This window comes from Fringilla coelebs, assembly GCF_963513975.1.
Source record: "Fringilla coelebs genome assembly, chromosome: 4".
NCBI lineage: Eukaryota > Metazoa > Chordata > Aves > Passeriformes > Fringillidae > Fringilla > Fringilla coelebs.
The window spans coordinates 13,386,987-13,402,080 of NC_140032.1; the positions used below are offsets into that span (position 1 = coordinate 13,386,987).

Consider the following 15,094-nt stretch of genomic DNA (forward strand, 5'->3'; position numbering starts at 1 on the left):
AAAAAGAGTGCTACAATCCTCAATTTACCTGAAGAATCAACAGATTTTTTCATGACCACAGATTTTCCAAGTGTTTTTTTGTGTCAATGACACTGAGATAGAAGGAAATGTAAGACTCGTGGTTGAGGCCTTCTAAAAGAAGTTAATTCCTTTTACAAGTATTTCTCAATACTTTGATTTTCCTCTTTTAATCATGCAAAAAATAATGCCCATTTTGATTATTTTGGAAGTATTTGTGTGTATTATGGTGCACTTGTGTTCCATAGACTTTGAGTGGAGTATATCAGAGCAGAGAAATAGATGGCTCCAGAGAACAGCAGAGAGGGAAATTACCCAAGTAATGTAAGTGCAGGTTTCTTATCACTAGCTTAAAGAACTCATTCATCACCAGAAATCCATGGGATAAAAAAGATTCCCAAACTTCAGTATTTTAATAATCTAATAATTTTTATTTTCCTCACCTCACCCTGATTAGACATGATGTGTGTACAGATGGCTCATTGGATCAGTTATTCCCTGGGAACCCTTGTCCCCAAGCATTTGGCCTCATTCTATGCATGCATGAAAAAAATGAGATCTAGATTTAAACAGAATTGAAGCAGATGCAATTGTTAAGAACTTTAAATAAGAGGTTTGGCTCTATTAGTTTCTAAAGGATCAATTTCATCTTGAAGTTGATGATACTTCAATGTCAGTAGTCAATGGTTAGAGTATTTTTTTTGTTGTTTTGTTTTTAGTTGGTTGTTTTTTGGTTTTGTTTCTTTAATTAGGAGGTGTGTCACATTCCATAATGTTAATTTGGCTGACATTTAAAGCAAAACTTATAGTTCTATATGGCATGCCTCCTGCCTTCCATTATTACTGTTCTTCACCTAAAAGAGAACTGAATTTCATCTTTAAAATATGATCTTTGGTAAAATCTTTGCCAACCTATTTTTTATTTTCTTGCCAGAAGTAAATGGATCACAATTTATGCCTAAGTACAAATAAGGATGGATGCAGTAGGTAGAAATTTTTGAAATAACAGGGGTTGCAGGCAAACCAGCTGCTATCTCTTTACTTCATTTGTAACAAAGCAGTGGGTGTTTTATGTTTAGTTTCCAATAAATCTTTTCTTGAATGTCACTGCAATACACCTAGAATTAAAAGCCATATTGTGAAAACCACACGTAGAATCATTAATTCTGGTGAACTGCATCAGCATTTTAATTCGAGTGAGGAACAGCTCCACATGTGCTGGTTTTGGCTGGAATAGAGTTAATTTCCTTCAGAGCAGCAAGTGTGGGGCTGTGTTTGGGGTGTGTGCTGGAAACAGAGCTGGCAGCTCAGGGATGTTTTAGCTATTGCTGAGCAGCACTTGCACAGAGCCAAGGCCTTTCCTGTCCATCATCCCACCCCTCCAGGGAGGAGCTGGGGGTGCACAAGGAGCTGGGAGGGGACACAGCCAGGACAGCTGAGCCAGCTGACCCAGGGGTGTCCCACACCATATCCCACACCCTGTGGCTCCGTGCTGAGCATAAATGTGAGGGAAGAAGAGGGAAGCAGGGGGGGAGGGGACACGCATTTTGAGTGGTGGCGTTTGTCTTCCCAAGTGTCTGTTATGTGATGGATCCCTACTTTTCTGGCAATGGCTGAACACCTGCCTGCCCACGGGAAGTGGTGAATTAATTCCTGGTTTCACTTTGCTTGCTCACATGCCTTTTGTATTATTACCTGTTAAATTGTCTTTTTCTCAACCCACAGATTTTTGTACCTTTACTGTTCTGATTCTCTCCTCCATCCCACTCTGGGGGAGGGAGCGAGTGAGTGGCTGGGCAGGATTTTAAATGATACCATAACTTCTTTATTCTAATTTTTTGTGCTATCAAATATTTTCCAGGCTTATCTGAAGATTAGAATGCTTTTAAGAATGAACAGATAGAATTAATATCCCTAAGGCTAAGTCCACACTTTGTGTCTAGCTCTGACTTGAGTCCATAATTTTCTGAATTTAGTAATTTCACTTCTAGCAGGCAATGACTTTTGTAGGAAGGTAGCGACCAACAGCAACAATGCAGTAAGCAATAGCTTTGTAACAACATCTTAATGGTGGCTGGTTCTATGAACCCCCTTCCTTGTCCCTCCTGCTGCTCCTCTCCCAGGTACAGGAAGCACGCCTGCAGTGCTCCCCAGGTAGGGTTTTCCACCACTGCCTGCTTGAATCTAATTGTTTAGTTACCAAGAAATAAATTTAAAAGTTGTATCACTAGCCAAACAGACTTTTGAAAGTGTCCTCGAGTCCTTTCCAAGCATCAGAATGTCTTCTCTCTAAATCTTTAATTTTATTTTCTTTGTTCTCTATTTTGGAAAACCTTTCCAATCCAATAAGAGTCAAGAACCCAAACTTCACTGTATCAAGTAGAGCTGGCTGTGCCTGCACTTTCAAACTTTGCTGCACTGCAGCAATAGATTGACCTTGTGCTGAATTTGGAGTATTTTCCTTGATTTATTTGAGCATTTGCTTTTCAACCTGTATGTTCCCCTCTTTGATTTGCAGTGCACCAGCCAGGAGAATGGGGAGGTCCTAAAGGCATTACAGGGATGCTTGACACTCTCTGCTCTTGAAACTCCTTTGACCCTCATTACATGTGTTGGGGAAGAAACCAGAAGGATTCTAAATGAGCATGTTATTTCAAGTACTGCTTAAGGGGGGAAAAAGGCAGAAATAAGTAAAAGTTGCAGTTTATTGCTTTTTATCTCAAAGTAACAAAGTTGCTCATCCTTACCACTAATGTTTAAAAATTTGAAGCTGGAATTCTTTCTCCAAATAAATCCTGAGCTACAAACCCTAATGCTGGTCTTACACAACTCTAAAATGTACAGATTAAAAACCCTATTAGCTCTGACTGTTGACACACTTGTAAAATTACCTGGCTCTGCAGTTTTCTGTGTGGCATTTGCAACAGGCTCTTCTGCAAGGATACAGCTGTCCCACAGTGCCAGTGAAACAGATGAGGTTGGGGTGTCCTCCTTCCCAACCCCATTCCCTTCCATGCAGCAGCTGCCATCTGGGAGGAGGGGAGCCCAAGGATGAGTCACTGTCTGACCCTATGAGACATCATCTGTGTTCCTTGAGAGGCAGACACCCAGCTGCTGACTTCTGTTTTCTGAGCCCCATCTTTTCTACCAGACTTAACAGTCTTCACAATAGTGTCTGATTTCATTGCTGAAATTACATTTTGATTCCATGAGGGATTTGGTTTTCCTACCCATTTTGTGAAAGATAATCTCATACTATGTTAACGGACAGGGTAAAATCCTAAGATAAATGATGCTGTTGGTAAAAGTTCCAATAAAAATTATTTAACTAAAAAAGCCTATATTTTACACATTCAATATAAAATTCATAGATCCTCCTAATGTATGGTAGGTTAGACAAACAGAGAAATCAGAACACTGAAAAGAAATTTGTTTTCAAATTACTCTGCAGGGCAAATTGTTACACTATTGAAGCCAGACACAGAATTACAGCAGCTTCTTGGGGAATCTAAGACCACCTGATTTTTATTTGCAGTTTGATAGTATAGTTGGCAAAAGATAAAATAAAAATCTTGAAGTGTTCAGCATTAGAAAATTAAAATCACCTTTTTCACCTTGATTATTTTCTCAGGACTCTTCTTCCCCTGGGATATGGCCATGCACACACAAAAAATACAAATAAAATTCCCAAATTATAAAAAACGGGGGTTTTCCTCTTTTTATTTATCTTCTTTCAAATGTGACTGATCTTTAGTAGTTTTTAATCATGTGAACTCTTGCTTTATTAAAAAAAAATATTATTTTTAATATATGATTATAAATATCTAAAAAGAAAAGATAATATAAGACGAAAGCCCCAAAATTAACAAAGACAATACAGTAGAAATCATATTTAGAAAAATGCTGTTCCCTTTGGTCTTGGCCTTGGCTTGCATCCATCTTTTATCTCTTACCATAGGTTTAAATTAAGTCAAGCTTGGTATGAATTTAAAAAAAAAAAATGTGGAAATGTCTTCTGTTAGCATCAGTTTTTTCATGATTTCCCTGAGTTATCCATGGCTGATGTAGGAACCATGTCACACTCATTACAGATCCTGTTACATCTTGCTAATCACGTCAACAGAAACTGAAATAGGATTTAAGGCCAGTGGGGGTAACTGTAGCCATCCAGAATTGCTTTTCCCACAGCATTTGCTACAGAGTGCTGTTTGGTACCTTTGGAATGAAGACAGAGCTGAGGGATGAGCTGAGGCACAGCCTCTGAGAAATGCACTCAACCTTGGCTTTCAGATTGCAAATGTTGGCAAACCTATTACAATCCAAAATCAATTGCTTCAGCCATTAAACATCCTTACTGTTAAAAATGTGTACCTTACCTCTACCCTGATTTCTCACAGATTCAGTTTTTAGACTGATTTTTTTTTATTTTATCTAAAATATTAAGTCATGTTATAGAAAAGTTTTCCCCTTGTCAGATATCACCAGCTTGTTCTAACCCTCCTGTTGCCCTCTGCTCAGCTGATGAAGTTTCCCAGACACAATTCCTGTAATGCACTTCTGATCATTTTCCAATTGCTCATATTTATTTTTGTTTGAAATGTGAACAGCAGAACCCAATGCATGGATTTTTCTGTACTCCTTAAAGTGGAGATACCAGTTATCTCCCTCCTTCCTCAGCACTCTCACATGGCTATATATACACCTGCACCTGTGCAGTAAGGACTGTCAGTGGCAGTGAGTAAAAGTGACTGACCTTAAGCATGGGTTCACCCATGCTCCTAAAAACAGCTCCACTTGAGCATCCTTCTACACTTAAGCCTCTACCACTACCTCTTCTCTGGTTTAGAGCCTAACAGTAATGGGAGGTTTTTGATGGGATGCTTTTGCAGCCTAAACCTCAGGAGTACACCTGTGTGTCTCTATTTTAATTTCCTTTCAGCATTAATTATTTTCCTGTCTCTTTACACCAAATGTCTCTCAAGTGAGAGAATGTGTGAATTTATGCACATTGATGATTTTTAAATAAATATTATTAGTCAGAACAATGGGTATTTGTATTTTGAAGTGGAAATAGAAAATGTGGCAATGAAGGGAAAGAGCTAGTAAAACATACATTTCTAAAATCAGGAACTGAAAAGATTTTTTTTTTGCTCAGAACCATTGCAATAGCAGTTAAATTCCATTACTTCCAATCTGCCAGCTGTGAGAGAGAACTGCAATTTTAACAGGTGAATAAAAAAAAAGAAAAATGAGGCAAAGCTCTGAAGGAAAAGCACAAAAGACATTAAAAAGATGATTTCAGGATGAAAAAAACCCCACCCCAGATCTCTCAGCAAGTGACAGCTGTGGGTTTAATGGACTATTCTTAAAATGAGATTTATATGCAAACTGCCTACAGAAAGTTAAAAAAGGATGCTAATAACCTATAAATGTAAAAGGTTTTTATCTCAGGCTCAAAAAATTTTGATGGCAATGGATGGAATGCTATAACACACCATAAATGTTCCCATTAAATGATTGTTTCTCTGACCTGATGCCATTAGGAATGATCCAGTAAAAGCACAAAGCAGTTGTCCTGTCGCTCCTTCCTGCTCCACTTCTTCCCAATTGACTGTCTGTCAGCATGGGGGTTTTAGTCTCACATGCCACTCCATCACAAACTAGTATATTTTTCTACTACCATTGAAAATATTCCTGATCTCCTACTGCATTCCTTTGCCTTGAAAGAAAGTTTTGAACATGCATGCATGAAATGTTGGATCAGCATTGGAGACCCTATCACTGATGCACCCATCGACAGCTGCACCTTTGGGTGACAAATCTTCCCCCAGCTCAAAGCTGGATCTATATCCATAGGGAGCTTTGGGGAACAACATCAGTTCACACCAGCTGGAAACCAAGAATGATTGCTAAAGATTAAATAGGTGGGAAAGGATATTGCATCCTCCAAATTCTGAGTTGCAGGATTCAGACAGCCAAATACAACTCTTGGCCAATAAATGGGGTACTTTGGAAGGTCCTTCATTTTGCAGGAGGACCTGCAATAGGTCCTCCACCTATTGCAGACAGTGAGGAACAAAGCATAGTGAAACTTCTTTCTTTAGACATCTGACTAGTGTGCTCTTATAATTTTTGTTTCAATGAGTTAAGGCATCTTTCCCATCTGCTTGGACCTCCTCTGTGCCTGACTCCAGCACAGCTGGCAGAGCTGGCAGGAGGTAACACACACCTGCACCTCTGATTTGTACCAAGCTACCAGTGTGGGCAAGGGGCTGCTGAGTTGGGAGCAGGATATGTTTTATTGGGCTACTTTTGTTATTAAGACAGGTACCTACATGTGTGCTTATTTAAATAGCTCATGCATACGGGCAGCACATGTGTAAATACACATGTAAATGTACAGATACCACATTACAAGCAAATGAATATACCTCTACAGTGCTGAAGCAATGAATATAAGCTAAACAAGCAAATTGGATCATTGCTTTTTGGAATAAAATGTCCCCATTAACTACATTACAAAATATTCCCATGACAAGCAGCTTCAACAGGCATGTGCACAAATACTTGTGCAATCTGCTTCTTCGTTTAGAGAAATTGTAGGAGGCATTGCTTAGGAAAGCAGAGTTTGTGCAAGCAACACTTTGCTTCAGCATCAGAGCTTTAGTCACACTGTTTAGAATTCAGTGGTGATAAAAGCTAAATTCTTCCTCCAATATTAAATATAACTCTGCTTAAATGTGGAAAAGTAGCGCCAATTTCTTAAGCGAGAGCTAAAGTGAAGCTTCAGTTTTCTTGTGACAATTTCATAAAATTACCTAAAAGGTTTCAGAATTAGATTTTTTTTTCTTTTCCCTCTGTATTTAGTAACTCTAGCACTTAATCTTCCTTCATGTCACTGCAGATCCAGCAAGATATAGTGATTCTTGTCCTTCCTGATCTGTCTGGAGAAGCAGCTGGAAGGCCCCTGGAGAGTGTCAGTTCTTCAGCCCTTTCAGTGCCAAAACCCAGGTTGCTGAGTCAAGAATGGGCTTGATCTCTGACAACCGTTTTGAAAAGAAATTAAGTTTTAGAGGAACTAAAACAATTATATTTCCAACAAAAATAACTAAGACATGTTCTCTGAAGAAACTCAAGCATGACATTAGCACACGGTGAGTCCACGAGCATTAACACCTGTGATGCTCACGGTCATAGTCTGTTTCTAGTTGTGCTGGAGCCCTACCGAGAGGAGTGATTCATCCCATAGAGCTGGAAAGAGAGAGGATCGGATTTTCTCTTGCCGGGCTTTCTGCCTGCAATACATCTCAGTCATCCAGCAGAAGCCACTGAACAAGTACGGAGGCGCACACTATTTCCCGTCCCTGAGGAAGACACCCAGCCCGTCCCGCTTCCCACACCGCACCTTTCAGCCCCGCTCGCTCCCAGCGAGAGGCCGGCCGAGCTGTGTCCGTGCCGGTCCTGGACAGCCCCTCTTGCCCCGGGCGCTGGGGGTCATTTCCCCGCTCCCCGCGGTGGGACCGCGCTCTCCGCTTGTGCTGCGCAAAGCCGCCGCACAGAGCCGGTGACGGCACCGAGCAGTTCCGAGGGTGACTCGGTCTCGGAGGGAGGGAAGAAGGGGGGAGGGCGGCTGGCCCCGCTGCACCTTTCCTTTCCTTTCCGTTCCGTTCCGTTCCGTCCCGTCCCCTGCCAGCCGCGGTGCCCACCGGCCCGGACGGGGCGTCCCTGGCGGCGGAGCATGCTCACAGGGCGGCGGGGGCGGGCGGGCCGGCCCGGGCAGCGGGGATCGGGCGGGCAGCACCGGCGGGAGCGCCGCTCCGCCGCGCTGGGAGCCCGGGCGGGCACGGGCGAGCGGAGCCGCCAGTCCGGGCAGGAGCCACCGTGGATCGCGGGGGCGTAGAGCGAACCCAGAAGGAGCGGGCGCGAAGCCGTGTGTGCCACGGGCAGGGTACGCGCTGAGCCGCGGAGGGGGGAGCGTGGCAAGAGAGGAGCGCGCTGAGCTGCGGAGCGGGGAGCGCAAGCGAAAGGACCCGCCTCGGGTACCCAAACCGGGTCCCGGGACAGAGACCCGAGTAGGGGGGCGCGCTGAACCGCGGAGCTGGAACCCCTGGAAGGAGTCGCGGGGCGGAGACCTCGAGCAGAGGGATCCGCACTGAGCCGCGGGGCGGGGATCCCGAGCAGAGGTACATGGACTGAGCCGCGGGGCGGGGATCCCGAGCTGAGGTACATGCACTGAGCCGCGGGGCGGGGACCCCAGGCGGGGTCCCCGAGAGCGGGAGAGGGACGCCGGCAGGGCTGACGCCACGGTAGTGGCGAGGCGCGGAGCCCGGAGGCCGGTGCGCGCTGAGCGGCCGAGCGGGGCCATCCGGCGGGGGTGGCGGTGGGGCGGGGGGGCAGCGGCCCCATGGGGCCGGGCGGCGGGGCGGCGCTGGCTGCTCGGCGCATCCCGGCCGGAGCCGCCCCGCCGCCGGCGGGAGCCGCCAGCGATGCTGCGGGGTGGCCGGAGCCCACTGCCCCCGGCCACGGGGCCCCCCAGCGAGGCGCGGGGCACGGCGGGTTCCCCCGGCGCAGCGCAGGTGGCGGCGGGCAGCCTGCTAGCCCTGCTCATCCTCTGGACTCTCTTCGGGAACGTGCTCGTGTGCGCGGCCATCGTCCGCTACCGGCACCTGCGGAGCAAGGTCACCAACATCTTCATCGTGTCCCTGGCTGTCTCGGACCTACTGGTGGCCCTGCTGGTCATGCCCTGGAAGGCGGTGGCAGAGGTAGCTGGGTACTGGCCCTTTGGGGCTTTCTGCAACGTCTGGGTGGCCTTTGATATCATGTGCTCCACGGCCTCCATCCTCAACCTGTGCGTGATCAGCGTGGACAGGTACTGGGCTATCTCCAGCCCTTTCCGCTACGAGAGGAAGATGACCCAGCGCTTGGCTCTGGTGATGATCAGCGTGGCATGGGCGCTGTCCGTGCTCATCTCCTTCATCCCTGTCCAGCTCAACTGGCACAAAGGTGGGGATGTTGTTGCTGCTGCTGATATTGGAGATGGATTTGGCACTGCCTGGGCAGCAGCAGGTGCTGTCACCACCTGGGCAGAAGATATGAGTACCACATGGGTGGCATTAGCGGCAGTGAGACCCTCTGATGGGACCTCTGGCAGCAATGATACCCTCACTGGACCTTCGGAGAGCTGTGACTCCAGCCTCAACAGGACTTACGCTATTTCCTCCTCCTTGATCAGTTTTTATATCCCGGTGGCTATCATGATAGTTACCTACACCCGAATCTACCGCATTGCCCAGGTGCAGATTCGTCGTATCTCTTCCTTGGAGAGGGCAGCCGAGCATGCACAGAGCTGCCGGAGCAGCCACATTGACTGCCACCATCACACAAGCCTCAAGTCCTCCATCAGGAAAGAAACCAAGGTGTTAAAGACGCTCTCTGTCATCATGGGTGTCTTTGTCTGTTGCTGGTTGCCATTCTTCATCCTGAACTGCATGGTTCCCTTCTGCGAGAGCCCCCCCAGTGACCCCCACGCTGGCCTGCCCTGCGTCAGTGAGACCACCTTTAATATCTTTGTCTGGTTTGGTTGGGCTAACTCTTCTCTTAACCCCATCATCTATGCCTTCAATGCTGACTTCAGAAAGGTTTTCTCCAACCTCCTGGGATGTGGTCAGTTTTGCTCTGGTACTGCAGTGGAGACTGTTAATATAAGCAATGAGCTTATCTCTTACAACCAGGACACCCTTTACCATAAGGAGATAGTGACTGCTTATGTTAACATGATCCCAAATGTGGTTGACTGTGAGGAAAATCGTGAGGACCCTTTTGATAGGATGTCCCAGATCTCCCCTGACCACGAGGTTGCCACTGACTCTGCCTGTGAGCTGGACTGTGAGGGGGAGATTTCGCTAGGCAAGATAACACCTTTCACTCCAAATGGTTTATATTAAATTGTGTCCTGGTCTGGTCAGTTCTTCTTGCAATATAAAAGAAAATATTAGCACTGAGTGGAAAAACCTGCTTGATGATGTGCTGTAGCTTGGTCAGTCAGTTTATGCTAAATTCACTTCTGAGGGTAGTACTTTGCAGGGTGTAGACACTGTCGTACAGGGGCCTGGGGACACAAACTGAAATCAGCACTTCCCCAGGCTGAGGGCAGACCAGGCAGTCCTGTTGATTAGCTGTGGTGAGGTATTGTGGTATAATTGCAGTCAGTTCATGTTTATAATGTGTTTGCAAATGAAAGGTGCCATTGTCACTGCTAAGTATTTTGACTTCTAAAATCAGGGACAGATGTGGCTGGCATAGGCATTAAATTAAAAAAAATTCTGGGCTGTTGGTTTGTTCAGATTTATGTTTCTTTTTCTCTGTTTTTTTGTTTGTTCAGTTTTGATTTATTATTTTTTTTAAGATAGAGATAGTGAGGTGGTGATTTGGATGATTATTTAAATGCGTGTTTCTGCCAAAAGAGTTTATGTGAAATCCTTGTTCTCCTAGGCGGCGTTGTTGCCTATGATATCCTCTGTTCCTGGATGAATAAATAAAAGTTATATTGATCAAGGGTTTATTATCTTTCATTTGTCACCCTGAAGGGTTTACAACAAGTATTCCAACTAACATTTCTGTATGAATAGTTAGAATGACTAACAGCTTAGCCCTGTTATTTTAAAAGCAAATGGTCTGTATAGAAAATACAGTTTTTTAGTAAAAGCAAGGTTCATAGGAATTCTTGACATAGATGAACTTGTTTATATGGCTCTTACAGCTAGATTTATACCTGTTTTTCTTTAATATTATGATGCTATCCCTTTCTGTAGCCAAGAATATCAAGTATACATATGAATAAGCTATTAAAACTTTCTATTTAATTCTGTACTTGAACTTTTAAAAAATGTTATTCATGTAAAGAGTTTGGTGATAGAATTAGGAGCTGGGTGTGTCTAAAAACAATAATTGTGGTTGAAAATGATATTAAAAATCATCATTTCCCAGTGCAGACAGTAGAGAACTCATTCACACTGAAATAAGAATTCTGATAATGTGTTATTTTAGTTACTTTTTAACTGCAATTTAAAGATGCTGTAAGTACAACTATGCTAAACATTTCAAAGCAATCTTTAAAACTGAAAAGAGTATTTTTGACTCTCTTTCTATTGAATCATTTACATCAAACAGAATATTAGAAACAGTTGTAAGCTTTCAGCTCAGAAATCAAAAGTGATGCTATTTCCAAAACAAGTGATCAAAGGTAGTGAAAGCAATACCAATATTTATTTCAAGTTTTGGCTCACAAAGGGAACAACACTTGGATTAATTTACCCTTTAGAAATATTTGTGCCATGAGCTGAGCAGATTTAAATTGAGTGGTAGATGTAGATTCTGCTGCCCTCCCTCCTAATGGCCCTGACCTGGGGCCTCCCCATCCTGCCTAACTGGGGGCTGCAGGCCCCTGTAAGATGTATGGAGGGAAAGTGGGATCTGCTTGGTTCAGGGGAAATAATTTAACCAGATGCTGGAACTTGTGAATCTTATGGGCTTAGTATTGAGTCTGCTTGGAAGTTAAACCCTCCACGCTGGTTTGGGGTTATCTTCCACCCCCTGGGGATATGGGATGGGAGAAGCACAGGAGGCACGTGATTGAAATCCCTTTGTGGGGGCTGTGCTGCAATCTGGCCTGCAAGCAATGTTTTATGTATTTAGTCTTTGATATTAATTAGTTGTGTCATCTTGGATTACCTTTTCAATTGCTTGTCACTGAAGATTGACATCTACCTGAGCATTTTTTTTGCTGTTGATATGAAATCTCAGTGTGATATCCCTTTACAGCTGTCCTTAGGGAAGGGTATTGTGACTGTGGCTTAGGGAAGCTTGAAAAACAAATCTCATGCCCATAACCAGGTTCAGCCTACTAATGGCTTGACATCGAGGGTGAATACATTCCTATGCTAAAGCAATGACATGTTGTTATAGTTAGCCATAGCTGTAGCCCTGCTGGTTAGATAAACTTGCCCAGAATAAAATAATTTTCTCAAATGAAAATGAAGGAAACTGCTTCTGGTGGTGCAGAAATGAATTATCCCAGCCTGAGTTAGATTTTTTTTTGCATTTTCTAGTTACTACTCAAATGTTGAGGCTAGCACAGCATTTTAAGCTGGATTTATGCAAAAAACCAGTGATATCAGATGCAAGAGGTGCAGGCACCTGGTGCTGATTCCAGCTCCTGGGGCAATGCCTGGGTTTTATCCCATTTTTCCTCATTAAATCAGAAGCAGCCTGGGGAAATGAGGATGGGAAATCCTGATCTCTCCCTGAGCACCTGTGTGCCAGCAGGCTGTACAGCCTGGTGCTGCGTGGCTCCCCTGCTCCAGGGGCAGTACAGAGCAGAGGGTGTCCCCCCTCCTGTCCCTGTGTCCTTTCTGCTTCCCAGGGATCCCGTGCAGGGCTGTGACAGCTCCCTTGGATCCAGCTCAGGGTACCCGTGTACAAGATGTTCCTGCATCACCCTGACCAGAGCTCTCCTCCTTGAGGCTTCACCTGCCTGGGTGTCTGGAATGAGTGTGTGGGCTGGCTCTGGGATGCAAGAAGACGTCTCCATCAGTGGGTTTATGTAACAGCTCTGCGCAGAATATTAGAAACCATCCTTATCTTAGATCTGAAGGAAGATGTTTTTTAGCCAGCCCCTAGAATTTGTGAGCATGATTAGGGCAGTACAGAAAACTGGCCAAATTGCCACTTTCCATTAGTAATTTTCAGTTCATTACTTCATTTGGTAAAGGATTTCTGGTGGTGGTTCTATGATAAAATCTCTTGAAACGTGTCTGTCAGGGGGCTTCATCTTTCAAAGCCTAGGAGCATCAGAAAGGAAACATTTCTGCTTCAAAAGACAGACAGAAGGTACTTTCTTTGCTGGAAGCAGAGCTTGACCTTATGGATCTTAAAGAAAATATTTTCTTAACTCATAGGGACAATTTGTTGCATTTTAATATGTCTTAATTACTTATCACTGGCAAAGCTAGAGTATTCAGAATTCGTAAGATAAACTTTTAAAAGAAATGTGTGTCTTGCCTTGAACTATAAAAAGGGGCAGCCCCTTTTAATGAAAACATCCCCAAAAGGATTGTTCTAACTTGTTTCCCTCAGATGAAACTGCTGCCCTACTTTTTAATGGTTTCCCTCGTAAGGACTAATGCATCTGCCTATACAAGGAGTGGAGTGCACTGGAAGTGCAAATGGATTTTTACAGTCCTCATATGCTTGTAGTGTCTCTCTGGAGCTCCTCTACGCTGATGGTTCTGTGCCTCTTCTCTGCCTTTTTTTTTTTTAATTTTTTTTGCACCTAAATTATTTGAATTCATGATACAGTTTGACTTTAACTCAATCTAATCCTTAGTGGTGGCTGATTTCAAGGTCCCAGATAATTTTCAGTTTCTGTTTTGTATTACTTTTATAAATCTTACCTTGCAACTTGTTAAACTTTTAAATTTCCTGTTAGGCAGCTGGATCTGTTGGTCCTGGATAGCACCATACCTAAGGAGGGTCAGTGTATTTGTGGTCTTTGTGAGTATCTCTGTGTGTAATTACAGACGGGTCATTTTAAGTCTTCTGTGGAAGAGCAGAACATGGGAAAGTATCTTAAAGAAGCTGGGGCATGGAGACATGGAAGTTCTGTGTTTTATGTAAAACGTGCAAACACCATATAAACTCTTTCACTCTTCAAACCCTCAAAGAGCTTTTAACAGCTCTGGCTTTAACAATGGATGTTGGGTTGTATAGTGGTTTTGGGGTTTTTTTCCACAAGCTAAAGAGATGTAGGTGTCTTTCTGAGAGGTGAACACAAATAAACACTTTCCAAAGGGAGGAAAAATACTGCAGTAATTTTTGTTAAGTCTGGTACTTTATTGCTTTGCTTTCATTGTATTTTTTACTTTTGCCAACCACACCTGATGAGCGTCTGCAGGGAGGCTCCCTACCGAGAATTTTTGTAACACGTAACAAAAAAGGCTTTAAAATTAGGAAGCCTTCTTGTAGCAATGATGCTGAGCAAGTTCTTGCACCATTTAGGAGTCAATCATGTATAAACTCAGCATTCAAGACTGACAGGACTGGAGGCAGTGCTCAGAACATGCATCAGACGGGAGGTTTGAGAGGTCACAAGTTCCTCAGCTGTTTCTATCTACCAAAATCGCCACTCTTAATAAGGAGGCCATTTTTGTCACTGTCACACAGAAGGCAGTGTACACACCTGTCTGTGTTAATAGTTATGCAGAGGTTTGTCTTTCCTCTGAGGCCATCTTCACTACTGTTTAATTGAATTACTAAAATCTTTATAAAGATATGCAGTGTCTATTTAACTCAGCAGAAGACCTCAGGGATGGATGTGTGCTTAGGTCACAGAGCAGTGAAATTATTTCTCCTTGCTTCTTATGAATACTGGTATTCTCTGATAGTGGATGCAGCCATCTTAAATTCTGCACACTGAATGAAACATTTCACCTGCTGCAATGCAGAAATCTTTTTTTTTTTTTACTCAGATGTATTTTTTTTGTTTTCAAACTTTGGAAGGCTTTTCAAACTTCTCAGAAGCTTTATGAAATCTGCACTGAGAATCTCCACTTGATCATATATCAGCAACAACTATTGCATTTTGAGTCTTGTTAACTATATAGTGCACCATGTACTTATTGACAGGATTTTACCCTCCAAGTTTAAATTTTTTTAGAGATAAGGGCATACTTACGGTTTAAAAGCAATGATGTACACAAAACAAACTATAAATGAGGATATTTCTGTTAATGGGGCATCAAAGATATGTCTCTTCAGCCTTTTGTTTATTGTTGCAGTGGTGTTCTTGCAGCTGATGGTAGTGAACAGTAATAGCATTAGGTGCATCAAGAGTGGAAATAGAAATAATATCATCTGAAGCAGATGATGGATTGTTTTTTTCAGAGAACCTGCTGTCTCTCCCAGGATAGTTTAGTTTAATGGAAAATTTACAAGATGATTTTATATTGTTATATGTTGAAATCCATTCTTAGTTTTAAATGGAGATAACAGTCAATAATATTTATAGTATGCAGTTATT

The 15,094-nt window shown here is 43.4% G+C and overlaps 1 protein-coding gene across 1 annotated transcript; it reads left to right on the forward strand.

The window, feature by feature from the left end:
* Positions 1-8,504: 8,504 nt before the first annotated feature.
* On the forward strand, positions 8,505-9,962 carry DRD5 (dopamine receptor D5; the record flags this gene model as incomplete). Its single annotated transcript, XM_084205114.1, has 1 exon — positions 8,505-9,962. One exon carries the CDS (start codon positions 8,505-8,507, stop codon positions 9,960-9,962), a length of 1,458 nt encoding a protein of 485 aa, XP_084061240.1.
* Between the last annotated feature and the right edge of the window lie 5,132 nt (positions 9,963-15,094).